General features: G+C 37.4%; 1 protein-coding gene across 38 annotated transcripts in view; it reads right to left on the bottom strand.

The window, feature by feature from the left end:
- Positions 1-25,595, bottom strand: part of NRXN1 (neurexin 1) — a 606,274-nt gene that overhangs the window by 68,979 nt on the left and 511,700 nt on the right. For 14 of the 38 annotated variants that reach the window (XM_015856863.2, XM_032443901.1, XM_032443905.1 and 11 more), the window contains 2 exons: positions 19,125-19,214; positions 17,339-17,658 (listed from right to left, as the gene is read on the bottom strand). In XM_015856863.2, coding sequence (XP_015712349.1) covers positions 17,339-17,658; positions 19,125-19,214 — 410 coding nt within the window. Of the gene's footprint in view, positions 1-17,338; positions 17,659-19,124; positions 19,215-19,688; positions 19,728-25,595 lie in introns of all 38 variants that reach the window. The other 24 variants (XM_015856854.2, XM_015856856.2, XM_015856852.2 and 21 more) reach the window with 2 other exon arrangements.

Below are 25,595 nucleotides of genomic sequence, written 5' to 3'. Positions count from 1 at the left end.
CAAAGTCAGATCTGAGGGCATCTTCACACACTGTTCAGCACTAAAAGAAAAGACTACAAACCGCATGCAGCCTCTGCAAAAGCCTATTAGATGAAAGGAACTTGCTGCTTTGCCCTACTTTACCTTGCCTATGCAGGAGCCAAAACAGGATTTTGCTCACAAATTGCACCACTGTTTTCTTCCTACAGGAAAAAATATAAAATCAAAATCCAAATAGATAAATTGCCAGCAGTAGCTGCTGCTCCCCACAGCCTTGTGCTGGGGATGGGATCATTCATTATGTGCCTCTTAGATCCTCAGCTTGCAGATCACTCCATGATAAGCAAGAGGGCTCAGATCTGAAACTGAGTGTACAGAGGTTGCTGCACAAGTTGGTAAAAGCCACGGCATAGGCAGCCTCTTCTCATATTCCTCCTCACTCTTTCAAGGGAGAAAGGCTTCCTGGATTTAAAGTTACTAGGCTGGAGCCTGAGGTTGTTTCTGTTTTCACTTACAGGTTTATGTATGCTTACATTTCCCTTTGGAGAAAGCTTCACAGTGCTTAATACCAATGACTTGCCATCACAATACCAGCTAAGCAATTGTAGTCAGAAGTCTTTATAAAGTTTTTGGGGACAGGAAGGTTTCTTCCCCAACTTTCTAAACCCAGTGTCTGAAAACTGAGAGCTTTTGATTGATTTGTTAAACCATTTCTAGATTTATAGCTGGGCAACAGAGAAGGAAAAAACAGCCGACAACAGGACATTCTGAGTTTGGGGCTCTTGATAAAACACTGGAGTTTAGTAAAACCTCTGAGATAAAAGAAAGATAATGGCCTCATTTAAAGGCAACTGAAAGCAGCGGTTCCTTTGCATGAAGGAAACAAGGCACCGGCATGCTAGCCAGGTTTGTGTTGCACTTTCATTTCCTCAAATCTCAGAGCTACTTTTCAGCACAGCAGGCAGTTAGCTCACCCTAATTACTACCAGGGAGGCCCAGATGCTTTTGCCAGCTCTTCAAGCAAAGAAGAGGATTACCAGCAGACAAGCTAGCCATCTGATCAACCATAGTTCCTAACAGGAAAGTTGTAAAAAAAATAAAATAAAAATAAAAAAAATTCCACTAATACTTATGTTCTCTGCTGAATGGAACAAATCTAAACATCATATAAATCAAAGATCAAGCCTGATTATTCATATACAGGATTATCTTCCCCGCTCAAGAGACAAATACAAATGCAGTCAATTAAAGAGAATTACACGTAGTGAAACCCTTTTGACTAAGGGCACTGGGTGCCTGCCCACAGAAAGGAGTGGCTGTAGCAGAGGAACGTGGGGTGTGTGGGGTCCCAGCTACATCAGCATCAGCCTGCTGGGCATGGCTGGGACCCAAAGCGTGCAGCTGCTTCCCCACTCAGACACTCTGAATGGAGTAAAAGCAATTACTATTTTCCACACTTTGAAATTACAGAGAGGATCCTCCATTCTCTTGCAAATTGAATTTCACAAGCCTTCAAAGCAATTCTGCTCGAGCTTGAGAAATAGACTCAGTGGCAGCTCTTTATCCGATGGTGCTGGCGGAGGCCGGTGACTGTTATCACTGATTTCAGCAGCTTGTTGAAGCCAGCACAAATCCCCTATCACCATACAAAATACAATTACCTTTCTCCCCCTCCACGAGAGAAGAAAAAGCCCTGTTTGTTTGAAAATTACAACTGCAGCTCAACCTGAAATAGTTTCTTATGTTCAGCAATATTATAAGATTAAAATAAGACAATCCCGATTAACGTAGCTCAGGGTTTTGTGTGATGTAAATCTGCAGCCATTTACTGGCTTCTTTTATATGGTAAAACTTGCTTGTGTCAATTACAGCTTTTAACTCCAAAGGTGGTCTCCCGAGACCTGAGCTCTCCCATGCCCTCACCCAGCTGGGTGCTGATTTTGAACAAGTAACTTTGGCTCCTGCAAAACAATGCAGTCTCCTTTGCAAAAGCCACAGAGACATGCTGACTGCAAAAGATTCTTTTACAAGGCAAATGTTATTAACATCACTGAGGTTATTTGTTAGGAGCATGATCCTGCTTTCAGCAGAAAATTTGGAGAGGCGATTATCTTGCTGCTAATAAAACCTCTTCAGTTTTTAGTGTTCTGCTTCACAGCAGCATGCCTGCCCTCCAGTGACATAGGGAGGGCTCCTTTAAGTACTGTGTCACATCTGCAAGACTCATGATGACCCAGATAGCCCAGAGCATGCAAAAACGAACCAGACATCTCCGTGCAGGCAACTGTATTGAATCCTACCTGATTTCAGGCAATAGTCAAGTACTGAAAACAACAGCAAACTTCACATGCTGCCTGTCTTTCCCAGTAAAAATTTGCTGACGTTGTTCTTGATTGGTTTTGTATAAATAAACACCAATCTGGGGCCTCAGTTTTTGGTAATTTGCACACATCATACAATATCAGTGCCAATTTGTGTAACTTGCAGTTAACGGGGCTGACTGCGAAGCCAGGTGGTTTGCTGTCACTGTGCACGTTGTTTGTTGGAATTTCCCAGCTTAGTAGCACCTCCTTTCTTTTTTTCTTTTGCTCAGATTTATCTCGGTGCTGGTGGCAGTACTCTACATTAAATCCACACAAATGCCTTTGTTTTAAACTTTCCTTGCTCTTTCTTTCCCAACTCTGTTGCCTCAATCTTTTTTGCTGTTATCCTCAACTTTCAACAACTTCCTTTGTGCTCTGAATGTATTATTTGGCATGTTGCAAATTTATATCTGAAGGAACAGAGTGACGAATGTGCTCAAAACACAGGCTGCCTCCAATAGTGCGTAGAAAGAATTTAATGACTTACATTCTCCTCTTGTCTACACTGATGCCAAATAGTACACTAAAAGCAAGGGAAGTCGACAGAGTTGTATTGCTGTGTCTGAGAGTTTCACGCAGTGTAAGAAGCTATTTAATGAATGCTTCATTCATTTAGTCAGAGTCAAGGATCTGTTGCCCTTTCATCGCTGACCATTTCTGGTGCCAGGATGATACACATATGACCCAACTTCAGAGCACGGTCATCTATAATTTAAAAAAAAAAATTGGAAAATAGCTCTTCGGCTGCTTCGAATTGTACTAATGGCTTTCTGTGTTTCTTTGACAAACACTTACTCTCAAAGAAACAAAATACATGGGAGCTCTGACAATGCCTAGAAACTTGTCCACAATGCCCTTGGAATTTTCCAGAGGCTCTTTGTTTCTAGCCTGTAAGTTACCATATTCTCCTGGTCAGTAGTGGGCAGAAATTAGCGTATGCAATTACTGCTTGGCACCGTGTGTACTTTCAATGTGTGTACTTTCAGTGTGTGTTTGCACATTTGTTCCCAGAGTGCAAGTGCAAAACCTACCACTTCCAGCACGATGTGATAGTTTGCTGGCAGCTTCGGTAGACAGGATCAACATAAGCAGCAAAATAAGCTATATTCAACCCAACTCTTAGAGCAAGGAACTTAGAAACAGGCATGGAATTTTAACTGGGAAAAAACATACCAAATGTTGCCTATGCCACAGTTTGCTACACTGGCACTCTGCTCTTATTCATGGTCAGAGTATACATGTTTTAAGTGGTAGAAGTAGAAACTTCTTCAGCTTCACCAGGACTGCTATGACTGTGGGTGATTCATTCTACATATTTTCTCAAAATGTCTTCCATGTTCAAGCTTTCTCTCTATTCAACATCCTACAGATCACTTTTTCAACAAGTTAATTCAGGCTTTTATGGCAAATGCTGCATTTGGGTTCAGAAAAAAACAATATGTACACTGTTCATATACTTGTAACCATCACGGGCTTGAAACAGCAACAGGAAAAAATAGGAGGGAGTCAACAAAACTATGGGCCATCTCTTTGAAGATCACCAATGAATGCTCTACCTGTCACAAAGAACCACAACAAAGAGAATGCTGGCATTAACAATTAACGAGCTACTTAAAATGAGTGAATCAGATTGCATTTGATATGACATGTTACCGGCAAGTGAAGATTTGTAGAAGGTAATTCCACAGTTCACTCATTTTGTCATTTTTGTTACAAAACAAAGATACAGAAATCAGAATCACGCCGCGTGTCATATCTTAATTAGAAAAATGAAGCAAACCAAAACAATTTCTGTAAAGAGTGTGTAAGAACTGGTTCAAGTTTTACGTTTACTCAGTCATAGGCTAGAATGGCACTGGAATAGGCAATGGTATTCCTGACTTCATTACCTTTACAAGAAAAGACCTCAAAACCATTTGTTTGAACTTTTAAGCACATGTTTACAGTAAACACACACATTTAAATGCTATCTTTAATAGGGATTCTTCTGCATACTCTGGACCAAATGAATAGCCTGAAGAATCTCATATGCTATCCGGCTAATCATCATGACTATAGTTTTCAAAGAATTCTGGGGACAGAGTGTGTTTAAAATCTTATCATTAGCTGAAAAACGTGCATCTAGGTTCATAAAAGCAGAAAATAAAGACAGAAGCAACATCACATGCAGCTAAATACACAAACCGTATCAGTACATATCAATACACTGACCAGTTTAAAGGTTAATCTAACCTGGTGTTTTTTCTTCCTGATGGTTAATAGCAGATGCTTTGGGAAGAGCTTGGGAATATGGCAAGCATAAGATAGTGCTCTCCTAGAATGCCCTCCTTGCCTTCAGCAGTTCACAGCTCAGACTTCTCATCTAACAAATCAAAGACTTCATGTATCACCAGCATGGAGGGTTCTACTTTGTATAAAACAAATGGCATACTTTAGCCTCACATTGAGAAGTCTACAGTAACTTCTGATGAAAAGGAAAAATACAAAAGAAACACACATTGCATTAGCTCTCCTGCTCAAAATTACCAGAAAATGGAGTATTTACCCCCTGACCTTCACTACTATCCCCTGAATAGGTGCACTGCCTCCAGCACTACTCGAATTTTGCAGTGCAGTGGTGAAGTTTTGCTGGGTGAGCTAGCTCTTTTCACTATCAGCCCAGGACTAAAGAGGAGAAACTACAGTACACCTCTTGTGATGTTTGCCATGCCAGGTTATGATGGAGGACAACCACTTGGTGGTAAGAATACTTAGATGTTCGGTGAAATTTTTTCCTACTAAAGATGAATGTTACTGAGTATTCATCGTTATCATTTCAACACTGCAACAAAATGATATTGCCATATGGTAGAATTATCATGTCAGACATCTGTTAGCTCCCTGTTATGAAAAAACAAAGCACTTTAATATATTCACAGGGTAAGCATGCTGATAGCCACTTTTAATATATGAAGATATTAAATTAAGTATACTGTCCCTGCATTAAAGAGTTTTCTTTAGATGCTTGTGCTACCTGCAAAACACTGGAAAAATAGATAACAGCTTCTATTTCAGTGGAGACTCTTAGCACTATACATCTACTGCAGAACCTGACGTGCTAAGGTCAGCTAAGACTACAGAGAAGGCATTGGCACAACAGATTGGTAAAGCTTTGCAGGCAGTTATTGAAAGCATTGGTCTGATCTCAGCCATTTGCGAATTTACATCTAATTAGCTGGCTACAATACACTGGTTTTGCTTGGTTTTTCTATTTGAAACTTTCGTTTTCAGGTCTGCCTGAACTTAACAACAGAAACTTAAAATCAAACAAACACAAAATAAGGCAGATTTGAACACAAGAGTTTCCCTACCTTTGCTCATTTTGTTGCAGAAAAAAAGTAGACAAACTATTTTGAGTCATTCCAAGTGAATTTTCCATCAGTTCTTTCACTAAGAAAAATAATAAACACAACATCTTCACCCTTCTTCTACTGCCATTTGTGCTTATGTAGCTTTAATCTTAATAAAGAAGAAGATCTCTCTCTCTCATTTAATTATAAAATCGTTATTTGGTCTACTCTAGAAAATATTCTTTCATAGATTATTCCTTCCAAATGGTGATTCAAACTATGAACATCTAGCTCTGTGACAGGAAATGTTAATGTCAGTGACATTACCATGGAAATTCTTGATGTGTTTATGCTACCCCAGTTGCAGTTGGGCATTACTAAAAAAAAATATAGCTAAGAAGTATTTTTATAAGCTCAAATACATACACAAATATTTGCGTTTTCTGGAAGGCAAACCACATCTAGCTAACAGTGCTATCCTATGCTGTGACACGATAAACAAATGTATTGCTAATGCTCCAGTATGGATTAAAACAGTTAATTAGCAAGTCTATCGCACCTAGAGAAAAAGTATTAAAACTGTGCCATATTTCACACCTCTGGGAGCCAGGAATAGAAAACCAAGACTTAGTATTAACGTAAGGAACAATCAGCTTTACTGAATACATTCAGACTGGCTGAATCTTCCAGAATCATTAAAGAAAATCCCTAAACTCTTAATTTTGGTGAATTTGTGGCCTTCTGTAATATGAAGACTAAACTTTCTGCCGTTTTCCCAACATATGTCCAGAAATACAGAGAAGAAATAGAGAATAATCTCTTAGGATTTTCTACTTACTTACACCAGCCCATTTGTTAAAGTCATAGGGGAATATGGATGGGAAAAGAAAACCAATCAATCAATCAGAATCCCACTCTTGTTTGCAACATTTCCACAGCATCTGCTCAGCACAGAAACTAATGCCCTGCTTTAAAAACCTGAAAACACCATGCAAGTGCCATTTAAGATATGTCTAAGGCCATTTATTGTGACCTCATCCATTTCTTTAAAACATGAGAATGTCAGAACACATGTGTTCTGTGTATTTATAGTGTTATGCTGGAGGCTGAGCAAAACCTAGTGCAAACTGATGGGCATTTCAACAACCCTGTCAGCCTCTTCAGTGTCTTCTATCTTGACAGAATTCAGCCACAAAAATCCCAAAGATTTAGAACATGACTAGATTAAAAAGATGCAGCAAAATAATACAGTACACTATTCCTTGAAATGTTCTGTTCCACACATGAGCCCTTTTTCTTCCTGGATCTGAGAGTATGTCAGCACTTTGCAATCTCTTCACACGGGCTTCCTCCCACATCATTTCTGCTTTTTCCAGAACTACTTCTAATTTAGGTCCTACATGTTATCCAAAAACCCTGGTATTTCTACTCTTTATTTTGAGATACAGACAGATTCCTTAATAATCCATCTGAACACATCAAAGCCTTCAGTGGTTTCATCTTCACCCCATTGTCATTTCCTGGCAGGGAAACTCAGTTAATTTACTGATGAGAGATGAATGGGAAAATGATGGTATTATTTCTCCCAAGTCACAAAACAAACCTAGGTCTTTGATTTCTATTGACTTGGTATATTCACTCATCATTCTGACTGGATTTTAAGGAAATGGTTCCTATTTCTCAATTCATATTTTTATACATTTCTATGAGAGAAAAGTACAGCTGGATCCATAGGGCGATTTCAGTTGTTCTCTTCCTCATTGCAGATAACCCCAGCCATCATATCTTTTGAGAGAAATTGCTAAGCCTTACAAGTTTCCTCTTTATGTCAGTTCAGAGAATTTACTGTCCTACTTTGCATTAAAAACAAATTCAATTGAATAACTTCACCTGGCTTTTATACGTGTATATGCATACATATATATATATATATATGTATATATATATATACACGCTGACAAAACCATACTGCAAAATGAGCATTTCAAAATAAAGCGGTTAAAAGAAAGGAAAACAACTCAAAGAAATAATGTGCTGCCCACATGCAACTTATTTATAATGGAATTGCAAATCCTCAGCTTAGTAGAACCTGTGAAAGAACAAGGGGACATAACTATGAGAAGTAACTAACTCTGAAGCACTGCCAATATGTGAACAAAGCCTGAACATCAGTTATGCAGATTTGAATTTTGAATAACAAATTGAATGAAATACTTAAATGCAACTTAGGTAATGGATTAAGTGAAATAAAGCATAAAATAATTAATGATTTTTTCAAAATAGACACATAATGTTGTCACTGCCCACAAGAAAAAGTTTTCTGAATTAAGGTTTTATATTAAATCTAACCTGAACAGTGTCCTAGGAATTACTTTATTAAAGAAAGTGATTTGAAGTCCATGAGAACAGGTGTGCCTATGAAAAAAGCTTTGTTCCTCATTACAATAGGTAAGTAGGAAGGCTTCAGACATTACTGTCACAACTCATATTTAGGGTAAACCTCAGTATATGATGTGATTATACAACATTATACATGCTGTATATAACACACATCGTAGAGTTCTGGTTTCAAGTTCAATACAACATGAAAGAACTTACCAGCACAGATGGGTCCTCGCCAGTCACACATATAAACAGACTGAACACTGTAGCCTGCAGTAATGAACCTGTGAACCACTCCTGCACATACACCATGGAAACTTGCAATCATCATTTGTGTCATATTTGCAGCAGGGCTGACACACTGCTGCAGTACATTAGGGGTCTGTAAGCATAGTGGCACATTTAGTCTATCTGTGTTGGATTTCCACTTCATATGACTCTGCCTTACCTTCATATGACTCTGCCTTACTTTCATGCAGTTCTAAGGAATCATCCAGAGAAGTATAGAAATAAAACTTAGTGTTATGTGAGTTCTGAAAGGGAACTCTGTGAGTTGAGCACATAAAACACACAGTGCTTCAGTCAGAGAAATTCAACGAAGACAGCGAATGCAATCTTCAGGCTTTTCAAAATTTCAATTAATGTTAAGGAGACTGAATCCTAATGCTTTCCTTTGGTAGGAAAACAGTTGCAAGGATTTCTACCTTGAAAGGCTACTGTAATTAAGTAATGGCTATAACACCCAGGCCTTTTCATCTATCCAAAATGCAGAAAAATGCATAGCAGCTTGATGACTGCACCATTATGGGTCACTAACTCTACAACATCCTCTTGTTCCAGCTGAGTGAATTAATCCTATTTCAGTATAATCCTGATGTAACGATGTTTGTTTAGTGTGCACTGAAGGGGAACAGCTGGTATATACAGCATAGGAGACATAGCTAAGCATTGCATCATGAGAGGATTCTTCCTACGAAAGGAGTCAGAAAAAAGAACTGAAGCTGCAAATGGCCTCATATCCTTTTTCTCCAAAATTAAACTTAAAAAAACAACTTTGATTTGCAAGCAATTAATCAACAATTCAGACAAGCATCTTCAGGTTCTCTGGATACCAACAATGTTGTAATTTAATTTACAAACATGGGCATTTTTTTCTTCTTTTTTTCTTCTGCCTCCAGACTGTAGGAGGTATTTTCAAAGCAGGTTTTATATTCATCCCTCTGATATCATGGAAAAATGCATGGCTTGGCTTCACTACTGGGGCACTGGAAACCTATCCCACTTTGTTCTCTTTTTAATCTTTGCATTTTAAAAACACAACAGGGAAAACATGGATTGAAAATTTGCATCCGAAGACCAGGATGGCACCAAAAGTCAAGCAATTTCACCCCTTTGAGGGTGCAATGTCTTTCAATTCTTTATGCCAAAGACAGATTTGACTGCACTGGTTGAGGAATTCAGTACTTATTAGGAGGGTAAGACAGACAACTGTGCAATCACATGTAAGTCATACTTGAAAACAACAAAGTAGTCAGCCAAACCAACACACAGGTTTGGTGAATGCATATCTAAACCCACCCTATTTGTAACTTCAGTGCTCCAAATGAGCATCTCACCCTCAATAAGCAAATATACTACAGGAGAATGGCAATTTCATCTGTGACTGGGCAGCAAATATTAAAACATATCTATAGAATTTTAGTTCTCATGGTATCATAGTTTAGTTTTTTAGAGATCTTACTTCAATTTCAAAATTAATAAACAACTCCATTTGTAAGTCTTTAATTGAACTACCATAAACAAACAAACAAACAAACAAACAAATAAATCAGAAGAAACTGAAAAAGCAAAGTCTGAAATGGGTTTCGTGTTTTGAGGTACATGTAAAATCTCTTCAGTTCTGGTCTAGAGAACCCTTGTCTTTGTCTGCATTGTCTTCATCCAAACTGATGCCACAGATACCACAGAAAGGGACTGGAGAATGTAGCCCAGCAGCTACTTTTGGCTGCAGGGTTAAGAGCATTATGGATCTACTATCAGCAATTCTGATCCTCTTTCTTTAGAGAGGATGATCACCAAGATGATCTAGTTAATTTTACAACCCTAAGGACTCCTAAGCTGCCTCTGCTAATAAGATGACGTTTCATCTGAATGTACTTATTCAAAAGCCAAACATTAACACACATGAGAAAATGAACAGTGGGGATTGTGACTATAAAACATACTCTTCAAAGGCATGGAAATATGTTTGGTTATTGAGATACAATGGGACTGCATGCTAAAACCTGAGAATTTGGCAGTGGCAAATACTGAATTGTTCTGGTTTTAGATTATGTAGTAGCTTTTGGTTGTCTTTTAAAGAAGGAAAATAAATATTCACATATTTTCTTAATCAATAAGGAAATACAATTTCAAAGCTTCAACTTTGCATTTTCACACCTTTACGTGCTTTTAAAGGTATCTGCGTTCAAATACCACTTCTAATCTAGAAGTGTCTTTACTTAATAAAAATACATAAAACTCTTTGTATAAATGGCAACCACAAATATAGGAAAAAAAAATTCTATCAGGTGTTATATGATAAAAGCAAACAAACAAGAAGAATTACTGTGATATGTTTTATGGTTTTAACTTTCAGAAAAAAAAAAAACATTCACTGGTAACCAAAGTAATGCAAGACAGAGAGAGTTAATTAATTAATTAAACAGGGCTTATTAGCTTTTTGTATCAGCAGAGCAGCGTAACACAGCTATGGGTGGCATGTGAGCCTGCTCCAACATTCCACATTGTCATATGGTTTAAAAGTGTGGCTGCACAACCACTGAGAGCTGTGGGGTTAAGGTGACATGTCTTCGATGTCACAGTGTCCTGCTGGTCAGTCCCCTATGCTCCCGCCTCCTGGAATATGGCCAAAATGAGGTGTCAATGCAGGAGGCCTCCTTGCACTGATGCCCCAGCACAACCTTAATGAACACTGACGTGATCAGCTGTTGATATGTCCCAGTTACTCGCATTGCACTCCCTTGTTACCATAGATAGGACTGCTGCATGCAGATCAGCTGCAAGAGGGAGGCAAACCCTGAATAGCTCAGCCCTAACATTTGCACAGAATTTTTAACTGTCATTGAGGTTAACACTTGTGCTTTCAGGATTGTGCCGAAGCAAGCATGATACGTGACACTATTTTTGTCCTCAGAATAACCTCACATGACTCCCAAGGAACTAAGCTGTTATATACCTCTAGTTTTAGTTCATCAGAAAGCCATAGAAAAGGACCAAAAATTCATTTTCAGCTTATTTACAGCCTCATTTCTCATTTCACATATTCTCATTTCTCATATTACCTGTGCATAACACTGCAGTTTGATTATATGAATAATCCCAAGTTTGACAGTTCTGTTACTCACATTCACAGACTGAGAATGGCCCAGTATAGGCTCACAATATCTTAAGGCAGAAAGGCTTCCTTATGTAATACGTAAGGAAATATACTTAGCATTTCACTATATTTCATGTATGTCCTTAAAGTACAAACTGGCAGTTGGATAAATACTTAGTACATTTTCAGTTTAAGGAGAAAGATTCACTCAATTTTGTTCAATAAATAACAAAGTAATGCATGCATGGAGAGAAACGTCGGTTCATATCATTTCACCAGAAGTCCAATAATTGACTTTCCCACCCCACAGCCTATCTTAGCCAAATGTCCCTAGCAAAAGCCAGAAGCCAAGCTCCCTTTGAGGAACTCAGCCTGTACACTCAGCCATTTTTATGCCTACCTGCAATTAAAATGTGTGAACTTCCGCAATTGTCTTTTTTGCTACCTTGAGCAAATGATATCTGTCGCTAGCACTTGAATTTCACAGTTCATCTAAGCAGCATGTCTAGGCATTGTGATCACTGTGATGCCTGATGCTCTGGGATTCATTATACACCAGCAAGTATCCATTGAATCAAATCCCTGTGATTTACCAGAGCCTTGGGAAGAGCGCTGCCTACTAAGGCTGATGACTTGTGGACTGGTTGGTATGACCTTCCAGAGGAAGAAGCAACAGAACTACAGACATGACATGTGTCCTGTGCACAAGGACACACTGCAAACCTTACAGCTAATAACCTCAAACTGAGATGGGTGAACTCTTCCTCCTATTAACCACACTCATTTCATGATTGGTACATCTCCATGACATCGGAGAAAAATCCCATTTAACATTCTGTGCAAATTCATGCACTCCACTAAGATTTTAAAAATTGAACTTGTTCCCTGGAAGACAGCACTGTCTTTTTCAATGCTTGTTTTTACTTACTGGGCAGGGTGCTGAGCCAAGCCCATCGCTGTTATGCTACAGTGAATACCACCTAAACCCACTGCTTCAATGCATGTAAAGAAACATACCCTTCATCTGATGTATGCCCTACTGAGCAACTGACCAAATTTCTGCTCATCAATTTAATACGAAGTCAATTTAATTCTGCTTGACCAAAAATCAGTGTCTATTGTTCCAAAACATGCGATCATCTCACAGTGTATAGCAATTGCTGGTTAAGTGGCTAAGTGTTAGCAATAATAGCCCACTCTGATGAGGACAAAGAGGACTGCCAGAATCCCTTATGGAAGATGAAAAAATTTAAAAAAGGCTATTTTACACATAACTTTCAGAAATGGTTTCCAACACATGAGAGCTGGGGATGCTGTGCGGATAAGGCTGTCATTAATCACATCTTTAGAAACTGATGAGAAATGAGCATATTATTCTTTATTTACGATCCCTCCATTTATGAGTTCCAGTTAATATAGATTCATACAGCCATGCCAAAGAGATACTAAAGGCCTGATTGTGCTATCCTCATTCAAGAAAAACCCATACTCAAAAGTCCTTTTGAAGCCTTTCTGCTTCTGCCAACTCTTGCATTTTTTTATTGCAAGCCTTGCAGTACTCAATGTTTTGCTTAACATTTTGGCTCCTAGAGTTACACAACATATGAATCTCCTTTATTTTCAGTTTTAAAAGAAGTTTATCACCTTCATGATTGAATAGAAAGGCTTGCAAATGAGCCTTTTAAAAAGTGTCAAAAATGAAAGTGAAAAAGAAGAAAGAACAAAACTGTATTATTTTGCTGAATAACTTCATAAAGGGAATGATATTCTTAGAACAAATTCATGATTCCTAAACCCCCGTGTATACTTGCGACTCATCAAAGTTAGCAATATAGGCTCTAATTTCACAGGAGTTCTATTCTTGTAACATTTAAAAGTTGGGGATTTCTTTACTCACACGTAAAGGAATGCCACATTTTGCGAATACCTTCCAAAAAACTAAATTATGTCTCTACATTTTTAAAGAGGTCAAAGAGGATAAATATTCCGAATCGGGCGGGCATCTTGAGGGCATCTTGCTGCAGAAAGGAAGTGGGAGGTCCTCTCTTCCTGCTTTGAGCCTCCTCCAGTCCAAAATGGGTGGAACGAAAGAGCTGTCCAGGAATTCTCAGCTCCTGCTCCAGTGGCTTTGGGTTCACCCAAGTGTCAGTGGCAAAGCAGAGAAAAACTTTTACCGACCACTGACCACATGCTGGTTGTGCACCACTTGCCCAACTGGTGGCACACTGGGCAGCCCAGTCTGTAAACTGTCTTCTCTAAAGAGTCTGCTGCAGCATGTGGTGATCCTACAGGAGAGCTGGAGCTTGGGGAACACCATCTGAAGAGTTTGGATCAAAAAAACAAGCAGTAAACTATCCCTCCCAGGATGGCTGAAAATCTGCACCTAGCTTAACACTGAAACACTGCACTAACTTCCTAATTTCCCTTTTCTTTTTTCTTTTATTCTTTTCCTGATACCTTTTGTTTACTCTGCAAGCTATTTGAGGCAGAGTCTTTCACTTCCTGTGTGCTTATGCAGTGATTTGCACAAAGGCTGACATTCGCAGATGCTAATGTAATCACAGAGAAGGGTGAGATTTTCAGGGCCCTAAGGAAAATGAGGCATTCACTTATCACTGATGTTCAATAGGCCTAGAGTACCTTTCTCCACTTTGAAAATCTGCAGTTACAAGTATAATAATTAAGATGTCTGTCACCACCAAAGCATCCATTGTTAAAGTATGGCACCGCCTCCAAGTAGGGAAAACCTTCATTGAGAGCAGAGTCATTAACAAAAAGGAATTTGTTTAAGGAAGCACTAAGATCTCGCTTGCTGAAAATCACTCACAACAGCAGTCAATGTACATTCTGTAAGTATCATGTCTATCATCTATCATTCACTGCATTAGTTAGATACCTGCTGAGAAGAACACAGTCCATCAACTGAAGCACTAATCTTGCAGGTTTCCTAAAAGAACATTTCCTATAAAAAGTGATTTAAATGATCTTCTTTAAGTATTGCAATCTTTAATTGAATTCAATACCTCTGCAAATGGAGCAAACAATTTCTGACTGATTAGATCTTACTTCTCTTCATTAAGACATGCACTGGTTTGCAATAATGCAAGGTTTTCTTCCCATTAGCAATTTCTCTTCAGCAACATATTTTCCTCAGTAACCTAATTAATGCCACAAAGGTAACTTTTCTTTTCATGCATTACATTATGTCAATGTAGCTGACACTTTTACAGAGATTATGTATAAGTAAAGGTCAGGAAAAGGTGTAAAGGACAAAAATGAAAGAGAATGCAGAGTGTAAAAGTTGATTTTCCATGAGAGGATGAGTATCCTCATCTCCAAGTGACATCAAGATGCAAAATGATTACTCAGCACTCTGCAGAGCAAACCCCTGGGAGTCCTATGGGGCACTAGCACATAAATTATTATTTTCAGGTGGAACAAGATAACAGATACTAATGAGGAGAAGAAATCATGTACTTAATTTGATTTAGTAGCTTCCTAGGTCTGAGTTTGTAGCATAAATAACACAGGAAACTGCAGACAAATTTCAGCTTTGACTGTGGAACATTATCAATGTTTTTAAATCAAATTACTCAAGTAAGCCACTGCGGATTATTAATAGCAAGAAGGCCTCAGTTGTAGACTCAGGCTATCATGTCCTTTGACAACACTAACACTGAACACTTTCCCTGGAAAGGCTGATTTCAGGCTCTTGGACACAGAAACATTCCTACCAACTTGCTTCAAATGGGCTGCAGCAAGGACTTATATTAGGAAGGTTAATACATAAGGGAGACTGCTCTAAACCTTCACCCATGCGATGTGTTTTGGTGAGATGCTGCGCACACCCATATGCTTCTGGAGTCTCCCTGTGCTGGTGGGGCACTAGGAAGCAGGTGCTCACAGCACTGTGGTGTACTTGGATCAGCCAGGAACAGCTGAAGGAACGGCTTAGTGCTCTAAAAATGCAGTATATATATTTTGATGAAGTTGATAATGGCCGTACCTAATTTTAGGCATTGCAGTCTGAAAACAGAAGGTCTTTGAAAGATGTTTTTCAAGAATTATCTATTAACCCTCTTCAGAAAAAGAAAATACAGCAGTGGGAAATGTTTCTGGCAACTGATGCCAATTGATACAGCAGTTGTACTAGTAAACTCCCATCACACACAGATCATGCAAGGTCCAAACTATGAACTGTCCCTGTTATACTCTTACTCCCAAATTGTGCCTTGGAGTCACCTCAGAAAGTGGCTTGGAACTGTTAAGAGTTTAGCTTAGTTTAAGTATTTTTCTGCTCTGCAGGGATGCACTGTCCTTTTAGATGCTGATCCTTTCTCTGGGAAATTTGGTTTTCTTCCATCTCATTGCAGTGAAATACCAAGCAGAATGGCTGGATAATGATGTGATGCTATTTAAACACAATTAATAATGAAGAAAATGTATTGCCTGTTTAATAAAAACACTGTAGCTTACTGCAATAGTAATTAAAAAGAAAAAAAACAAAACAACAACAACAAACCAAAAAACCTCTGCAATCTGTGCTTAAAGTGCACACCACATTTTGTTCTTTTTTTAATTTCCTTTGGATTCTTGTGCAAAAAGGAGAAATAAGCAAGCAAGGAAAATGCATAAAACCATGTTTACTGGAAAAGAAAAGTAAAAAGATTTTTTTAATGCTCACTTTTGACTCAAACATTCTTCCTCATTTTAAAAAATAATAAATTTGACATCACTGTAGTTTTCAATCCCTTGTATAAAGTTTACGTGAATAACACAGACAGAAAAGCTCCTGTGTCAGGTTTAATGCTCGCTCAAATTCAGTGTGTTGAGATTTTACACAGAAAACAGGCAACTTGACCTCAGCCTCCCAGTGTAACCATCATGTTCTCCTCCATTCTTGAGGAAATTAACCTCATTTATCACATCATGCTCCTGTTCCTCCCTATGGCTTGTGACACTTTATTTGCCTTTGTCCCTACTTGGATCTGTGAGCATAGCTGTCACAGCTTCATGGCATATTGGGTCACAAACAAAAATGTGAACCAAGTGAACACATGAACAGCGTTTGGCAGCGTGCTTTTTTTCCAAACATATTTCAAGCACACAGCAGAATAAATATAAAAAGAAATCTTCTCTGACAGAAAAATGTCTTGGTAAATTTTTACAGCTCAAAGTCAGAATGTTGTTATTCAGAGCAGAGCATATCTTAACTCCCCAAATTTTCTGAAAAAGGAGAGGGAAAAGCAAATTCCCCTACATATTATACAGAGATCCCGACAAAACCTGAAAGCTACTAAATATATCACTAAATTCATGAGATGCAAATAACCTCAGCAAACAGTAAACAGCTGTCTCTGGCTTGGAGCCTGAGTCTCCCACAGTTCAGAGCTGTCTTAATTCCCTTTGCAGTCTCAAATTCTGTTCAAAAAGATGCTAAACCATGGGAAATGATAATTCCCTCTTTCCAGCTTCTTTTTTTTCTTTTTTGTCTTCTCACCTCCTTCCTGTTCTCTTCCCAAATGAATTCACATTTTCTATCTCATGTAAAAAAACCATGACTTCATTTGGTTATTTCTAATTCCAGACATCCAACTCCACACTGAAAACAGTCAATACTGGCCATCAAAGGAAGAAATAGTTTTCTTAAGAATGCACCGCTCTGAAGATGCACAGAAAAGCAATACAGCAATCACAAGAAAGATGTGAACTGAGAAGTCTGCCTAATTTAGCCAAACAGCAAAGTCCTTTTCCTTCTAAATGCTGGCCAACATCATACGCATGTATTTATCTGTAACTCAGACATTTCTTCAACAGGAACAACTGAATCTGTAGAATGAATGCAATACAGGACACTACACAGAAATATATGAAAACTGTTGCAAAAGGTAAAGAAGCTGACTAACCTGGCCAATAGGTTCCTTTGTTGGGGCCTTTCCTCTCCTAGCGGTGCTCGTGGCCAAAGTGGTGGTGGTTTCCATGACCGATGTTGACATCTCAGATTGCATCGCTGTGGCTGTGGACTCGGTTGTCATGGAGGAAGGCACTTCACCAACAAGTCTCACATTTCCTTCTATCACGATGTTGGCATCATTTTCTGCTGCCATATTCAGAACTTTCAAGCCATTGTAGTACAGACCAGAGAGCTGGCCCTGGAAAGGATGGCCCCGTTCCTTGCCTCCAATTTTTATGGTTGCTTGGCTATTGAAGATTGTGAGTTGACGCCCTGTGAAGATAATATTATATACATGCAAAAATGTTGACTGTGAACACTATACTCTACAAGAATGATAATAGATTTTCATGGAGTGAATAATGACAGCAATAAACTATAAGAAAAAGACTTGACTCATAATTCATTGCTTTTTAATGAGGTGTCCATGAAATGCATAAATTTTGAGAGCATCTGCATGTTCTAAAATTGTCATATCTTGTGGGTTTTTTGTCCCCTTTTTCTTTCTTTTCTTTTCTTTTTTTTTTTTTTTGCTAAAAGGCCAATCAAAAAAACAATAAATGTTTTCAGTACTAAAAATGACACCCCTCTCTCTTTTACCTGAAAGCAGTGCTAAGCTTTTCGATGCATGTCAAGGTTGCCAGGATTGCAATTCCTTAAGATTACTTTTTCTTCAAGGACTGCCAACATTGCAAAGATTTTTCCATCTAATTCAGCATTGGGCCTACAGCTTTAAGATGTGTTTATGTATGTATAGACATATGCAAATATGTATATACACACAGAGTTTATATATATGCAAACGTCACTAGGTTAAGAGAATTTTTAAAGGATGTTATGCAGTAATCTGTCATATCTCTATATAAGTGAATGGAATATTTATATTTCTTAATTAAAGATTTTCTTTTTGTATTTAAATGTTTATTTTCCTTCAACAAACGCACTGAAAGAAACACATGGTTCACACTGAGTGTCTTAGAGGCAGATTCAAAAATAGATGTGTGATTGGCTTTCAGCAACGCTATCAATTAAAATAAAAGATTTTAGATGTAAAAGCGGCTTCAGAAATGATACACATACCGATGGAGAAATCATGGCACATTTCCATTCAACAGAGAAATCCTCAGCAACAGTACCACTCTTAGTAAATAGAAGTCACTTTAGCAAATTGGTTTCTGCTCACAAAAAGCATGCACACAACTTTAAGTTCTGTTTTAATTAGTGTTTGTTCCAAAATCCCCTTAGAAGGTTGCAAACGTTAAAGGGACTTCATTTTGATTGGCAATTCATCTTGCCCACTATTTAAGATACCTACACTTTAAGCAAATTTTTTTTTTTTTTTTTTTTTTTCAGGACCGTAATGAAGATATCGTAACTACGTATATTTTTAGTTAATAATTTAGATGCTGGAGCATGTCATATAATCTATGAATGATTTATAATTTTTTGTTAATGTTTGCTATGAGTACCTTCATAGATTGAGTTAGTGGATTATATTTAACAGTCCCTTTAACCTTAAGTTAACAGGGTAAGATTATTAAACAGCTGGTACTTCTAGAAATGTATAGAAATTATTATACAAGGTATGCAAATATTACTCTACATTTTACTTTTTAAAATTTGTTTTAAATTTAGTTTTACTGAAATTTATTTTTTATGTTTATTAGTGTTACAATGAAGCACTACTTGGTTATGTTCAAATTATTTTTTTATTTGAAGTTTTAATCAATGTTTTTTACCTTTGTCGAGTAGCCATTCATCAACTACTCGACCAAGTCGATATGGAATTCGCTGTCTAGCAATCGCCAGGCGCTCGTTATCATTGTTTCCTTTAAAGTTTAAAGAGACATTTCATTGGTTAAAATCTGTAAGGTCAAAGGTTAAAAGTTAATACTTAAAGCTTGAGCTATACAGTTGCCACATGATTTTTTGAAATTTGGAATTTTAAAAAGCGCTACCTGGAACATCTCATGGTTCAGACTTTTCATTCATTCATTTATTTTATTTTAGCAAACAAAATTATTCCTATGTTAATTGAAAATTAGAAATCTGCATTTGAGCTAGGTTATTAAACTTATGTTAGAGACAGACCCAAAAAACAAATTTAAACATCATAGAATGGCTTTACAAAGAAATGATCATTGACCTCAGGGTTTTGTCTGTTTTGATGTTTCTTATTAACTAGTTAAACATGTTCAGGTGAAACAGGTTTAAGTTCTCCAAACACATCCAACCTCTCACTCCAGGTTAGTCATTTAAAGAAGAATAACACAAGTCTTAATCACCATTTAAGGCGCACTTACTTCTGCTGTCTACAAATAGACCTGCCGTAACCTTATGTCCTAGTCAGAAAAAAATACATGCTTATTTGCTTCACTTAAACAAATTCCAGAGATCCAAATAAACAGTACAGAACAGACCATGGTATTCACCATTTTTGCATTCTCATAGGACAGGCTGGCAATGTCTTGAAGGAACACCAAGGCTTTGACAAAAGTGACTTGCTGAAAGGTAACCTTGTTCTGAAATGTGGAAACACTACACAATTTAGCAAGAGGGCATATTTAGTGGAGCTTCATAAATTAAGAGCAATCCAGAACTCAGAAATGCAAAACACAAGCTTGTCATATTTGCAAACTCTCTTTTCCCAGTCTGTGCAGAGGTCTTAATTGCTTAAAATAAAACCATTGCATAAAATAGGGTTGATATAGTAAGGAAGAGATCATACAATGAAGAATAATTAGCAAACTACATTAAAAATGCTTATTTTTAACTGTAAGGTTTTTTGTGTTTTAATGATACAGGTATGATCACTCAGAAAACCATCCAATACCATATTTTATTTGCAACTTCTCTTAGGAGAATGGTAAATCTAATAATTTCCTTCAGTATACAGGTTTCGTGCAGCATTTTAGACCAACAGTACCTTTTTCCTCCATTGTATTGGCTCATAATAGGAAAACCCTGAGATATAAGAAAATGTAGATGAGTAAATGTGACTATTTACTAATTTATTCCTAACTTAGGCCCCAATTCAAAGTCAATCTTGCTAGCTCTAATGTACAAACTGTCTCTGACTTGAACCGGCAAGGAACCACATCGTGTATCCACATTAGAATGGTAAGAATAAGACGCAGTAGCTCATGTAGTGCTCACAAATACATTTACATGAGCTAGAAAGATCTTATTGCTAGTTAGCAGAACAAAGCATTACCAGAATTCAGGAAATCCATCTTCTCATTCATCAGACAGTTATACCTGCCATCAGCAAAACAGCGTTGCAAGGAAGAATCAGTACCACAGACCTCAGAAACAGCAAGAGCAAAAGCTTTCATTCCAAGTAACATCGTGGTTTTGTGCAGAAACTTATTTTGCAGTGGCATCAGTTGCTACTTGCCATGTTTCTTTCATTTGGCTTAATATATATAATTAATTAACTATGCCAGAAGATAATCTTTTGAGAGAATGTCCTTCCCTACCCACCTTCCAATATACTATATGACTTCTGTATGCATTAGAGTATGCTTTGCTGATTATATAAAAATATGTACATACTTTCCATATGCACATTTTGCTCTACTCCCAACATTCAAAACCATTCTTCACAAAACAATATTTTACTGAAATTTTCCATTTTCTTTCATTTCAGGAAAATGAAACTTTAAAAACAGAATGGTATAGGAAAAGACTTGTGATGTGAGATTACAGAATGTACTCAGTTACTTCAAAGAATAAGACAGATAACATCCCATTGCCAAAAGGTTTCCTTAACTTAGAATAAATGAAGCCAGTGCGTGTAAATCTGTTGCACATAGTGAAGGACAGTCTGCAGTCACCACTCTAGATCCTTACCACTAAGGCACTTCTCTGCTGTAATTCCATTATTGCCCCTGGATTTAACCTAGACCAAGTTTATTTCCTCTTGGTAGTGGATCCAGAACATCTCTACTGTGACTGTGGAAACTCCTCTGTGAATTACTAGTATAAATTTAGTATTGCCCAGCTTATACATTTCTTTATTTCATGAGAAAGTCCATGTGGTACCTAGGCTTTTGAGAATATTGAGCCCTAGCTTTATGTGATTCTTTCTATAAATTTTGTTTTACACTAACTGCAGCAGTCTTGCACCACTGGGAGCAAAATACAAATGAAAAGTAAGGAAATAACCATTTGATTTGTAAAGGTCACACAAAACAATAATTGCTGATTACATTAGCCTATTTCTCATCAGAAGAAAAGTGCATAGTCAAATGCATCTCAATTTGACACTATTACACTAGCTTAAATTCTTCAAGTAGATAATATAAATGGAAAGACTAGAAGGAAATGGTGTGGAACTTATCTAGCTTCAGTTTCAAGGAGAACACAAGTTTAACGATGAGGATACTAGTTGATTCACAGGTAACTTGACAAGTACATTCAAAAAAATGATACATAACACTGAAAATAAGGGAAACAACATTAAAAGCAACAAAAATCTTAGCATTACACTGCAAGAAAACCCATGTGCTTTCAATAACTGCTTCTTTCTAAACAGCTATTTTGGATCACACACTTAGCTAAAGCGAATCTGGATAGTCCCACTGAATTCTATGGTAATCTTATTGCTTGTAGAGAAAACATAAACATATTACATATTGTTTTCCTCCGGAGTACTCCATATATATTTTCATGCTTCCTTTATTTTCCTTTTGACAATAGGGTGAACCACAAGGAACTTATTCACTAAAAACATTTCCAAGAAGGTTGATAAATATTTTAATATTCTAACTAAAACTGTGTCTTTAGTGTTTTATTTCTGTTACCCTTCTGAAAGACAAAGTGCTTTGTTAGGCATGCTTTTAAACCATAATTCATAAGAAACAACCCATCTGCCCAGACTTTAATTGTAGACAGACATGTAACTGCCCAGCAGGACACTTTGTGATTAGATTGCCAGGATTTATTTGATTAAAAAACCTGGGTAAAAGTGATTCACTCATGATGCGCACCACGTCTAACCCAACTGAACTCTAGATGGAATCATTCTTCCACCAAGTAGGTAATATTTTGTCACAACAAGGTATTAATTTTGTATGAGCAGAAAGACTTCAAGGGAATAACAGTAATTTCAAAGAATCAAGGTAAGCAGAGAGGAGCAGAAAAGGTCAAATCTTTGATCTGGAGCTAAATCTTGTGCAAGATTGAGAAGAAGCAGTCCCAGAAAAACTTAATCATACCTTTATATCTATAGGTCATCATGGACAAACCAACTACATGAACTTCACTAATATATATTTTATCCCTCCTGATTTATTATATTGTCAGTGCTGGAGTGTAATTCTATTTTGTTCTCTGAAATAAAGGTGTCAGTTATTGATGTGAAATAGTAGCATCCTTGAAAAAGAATAAGAAGGTTGAAAATTGAGAGTCTGTGAAGAACAACATAAAGTCTAGAGAATATTTTCTTTGGAACAAGCCATTTAGCAGAATAAAAATTCACCTTGTTAGTCTCAGTGATCTGCTAGGGAAATAAATAACAAAGTGAAGAAACTGATGTCTATCTCCATTTATAAATAACCCCTTCTGCCCGGTTTTGCTCATCATGATCTTGACAGTGCTACTTCTGAATTACGTCTCCCCTGACATTTGCAAGAGGAAGGCAGAAGCCCATATCATTTCTCCAGATACAGTTAAAGATGAAATTTGACTTAAGTGTCAACAGCACAGCATGGGAAGAAGCCACTGTGGTTCTGTGGTACAGGGGCAAACTGTCCACACTTGGCCAGGCTAGGAAACAAAAGCAAAATCTCATTAAAGATAGATGGTGAATTTCTCTTAAATCCTACATTGCTAATATTATGCATACACTTGTGTGTAAAAATAAAAAATCATGCTGAAATAAACTGCAAACACAAAGACATGATTCTGCATGTGCTACTCACCTCTTCCCAGCAAGAGAGGAAGTGATATTTTAAATGCTATCAATTGTACGCATACACATCTGCATGACTCACACATGACCATGATATGCTGTTGTTCACACTGGTCCCATGCATTGGCCATATATGAATGCTTTCAGTTCCACAGCTTAGTCGTAAGACGATGTTAACAATGCAACAGATTCTGACTGTAATGTGTTTTGAATATTCAGTATACAGACATTCCACAAAGTCATATTAAGTTTAAGGTTTAAATACCATCCTTAACCTTCATTTAAGGAACTCAGTTGCTGCATTGCTCCGTTTGACCAAAGACCCTTTAAATAGATCCCTCAAACTAAGAATGACTACTCACACAGACCCTGCAGGGCCACAGTGCATTCCCAGAGCTTCCACATAGGATATCCTTGGGCATAACCTTCCTTCACCTGCTTACAGGTGCTATACAGGTCTATAGCAAATCTCGCTCCTAACAAATTCAGTTTCTAAGTAGTCTGTAGCACATCCCATCCCAAAAGCTTGCCTGTTGTCTTTGTAAATAGACCTACTATCACACATGGATGTCCTGTCAGCAGTAGCCATCAGTAAGCTCACTTTTATGCCTGCAAACAAAATATTACCTTTCCTATTCCAGTATATCCAAATATAAAACTGATTTGGATGTGGCAAAGAACAAGTGGTCCAGGTCAATCCCAGAAAATCACTGGGCTTGTGGGATGCACAGACACTGCCATATTTTTGCTGAGCACCTATAAACTTCACTATTAAGTATTTGATCTAGGAATAAGAAAGTTCTGGATGGATCAAATAAAGCTGCATATATTTTGTCTGCTGCTAAAGCATTCTGGCATGACACACAAGAATTTGGAGGAGGAGTTGAGCAATATGGAGAAGGATGCAATGGTCAGCCTAAAAGACTCGTTTGAGGAGCTACAGATCCAAAAAGCTGATGTGAGCTTTCTCCAGTGTTCAAAGAAAAGGTAGACACAGTTCTAGGACACTTATCTTTTCCCACTGGATATCCTGAACAAACCTTGCAGTCAGCTTGGTGAGATGATTAAAGTACAAAGAAGATCTACAGTTAGAGAAAGAACTTGTAGGAAATGTGTAAGGTTTTAACTCTACAATGCTTCACACTTCTGCAGAAGAGATAAACTATAAAAAAAGAAAATGCTATGTGGTATGACTTGTACAAACTTGAACATGTCAAATCTGTCAAGTTCATATTAAATGACCACAGTATAATATGGCCTTTTTTTCCCCTAGAGGAAGTTCACAATGCCTTGCAATACATATTGATATACATATCCCAAAAGAGTATTCTGCTTGCAGAATGCAGCAGTCTTCCCAGTATGACATGGGTAGCTTATAACACAACCAAATACAAAGCATAGCCTCTGTTTTCTGAAAGAAGAATCCCCTTACTACATGTATTGAATGATACATTATTCAATACATGTATTGAATAATCTGACTCCCAATCCACTAATACTACAGACAGTACTGAAACACCACATGGTCACTTGTAAGCTCCTTGCTTCATAATTGTGCATTAAGCAGAATAATCTTAAACCACATTTTTGTAACTTTCTTCAAGATAAAACTGAGAATGACTGTTAACCTCTCAGAAAGATGCAAACCTCTTTCTTGAAATCAACTGCCTTCCACCCCTTGAATTTTGTTGTTGTTTTTTTAATATTATTTTTCTCTTAATTAAACTAAAAGTGCACTCTTTCCAACTCTCCCTTCCTCACTATAATACGATATCTCTCTTGGTCAGTGCTAAGTCGGATGGCTTACTATAAGATTGGTGTATTATATCAAAAGTGAGCAAATGAAGATGAAAAGCAACAAGAAGATAAGAAAACATATGACTTGTCTGATAAATTAAAGGTCATATTTTGTTATCTTGTATTATAAAAATCCTTTGTACTGCCCGTGCAGCATTTATAGGGGCTAATATTGTATGGCTGCTGCTAAAACAGGCAGGAAAATTGATAGAAATCATTATAGAGGAAGATTAAGGTATAAAAAATGAATTGTTATAAGTATAGTACCATGCTCCACATCACTCCAAAGAGTGACATTTTGTAGTTCTCCAAGGTAAAAAGGTACTCGGAACTGTTTCTAAATCATAATGTCACAGCATTTAAGGTTATTTCTTTGATAGATATTTAACCATAAGTTGACTGTAAGCAGTTTCTTAATCAATAGATTTTCAATGGCTGGAAACTGGAGGGTATTTCAGCCCTACCATATCTAAAATTAGCTAGGTCAGTGACAGCAACT

The sequence above is a fragment of the Coturnix japonica genome, chromosome 3 (genome assembly GCF_001577835.2).
Source record: "Coturnix japonica isolate 7356 chromosome 3, Coturnix japonica 2.1, whole genome shotgun sequence".
Lineage (NCBI taxonomy): Eukaryota > Metazoa > Chordata > Aves > Galliformes > Phasianidae > Coturnix > Coturnix japonica.
The sequence above is the reverse complement of the archived record's forward strand: the minus strand, read 5'-3'. Positions and strand labels throughout refer to the sequence as shown.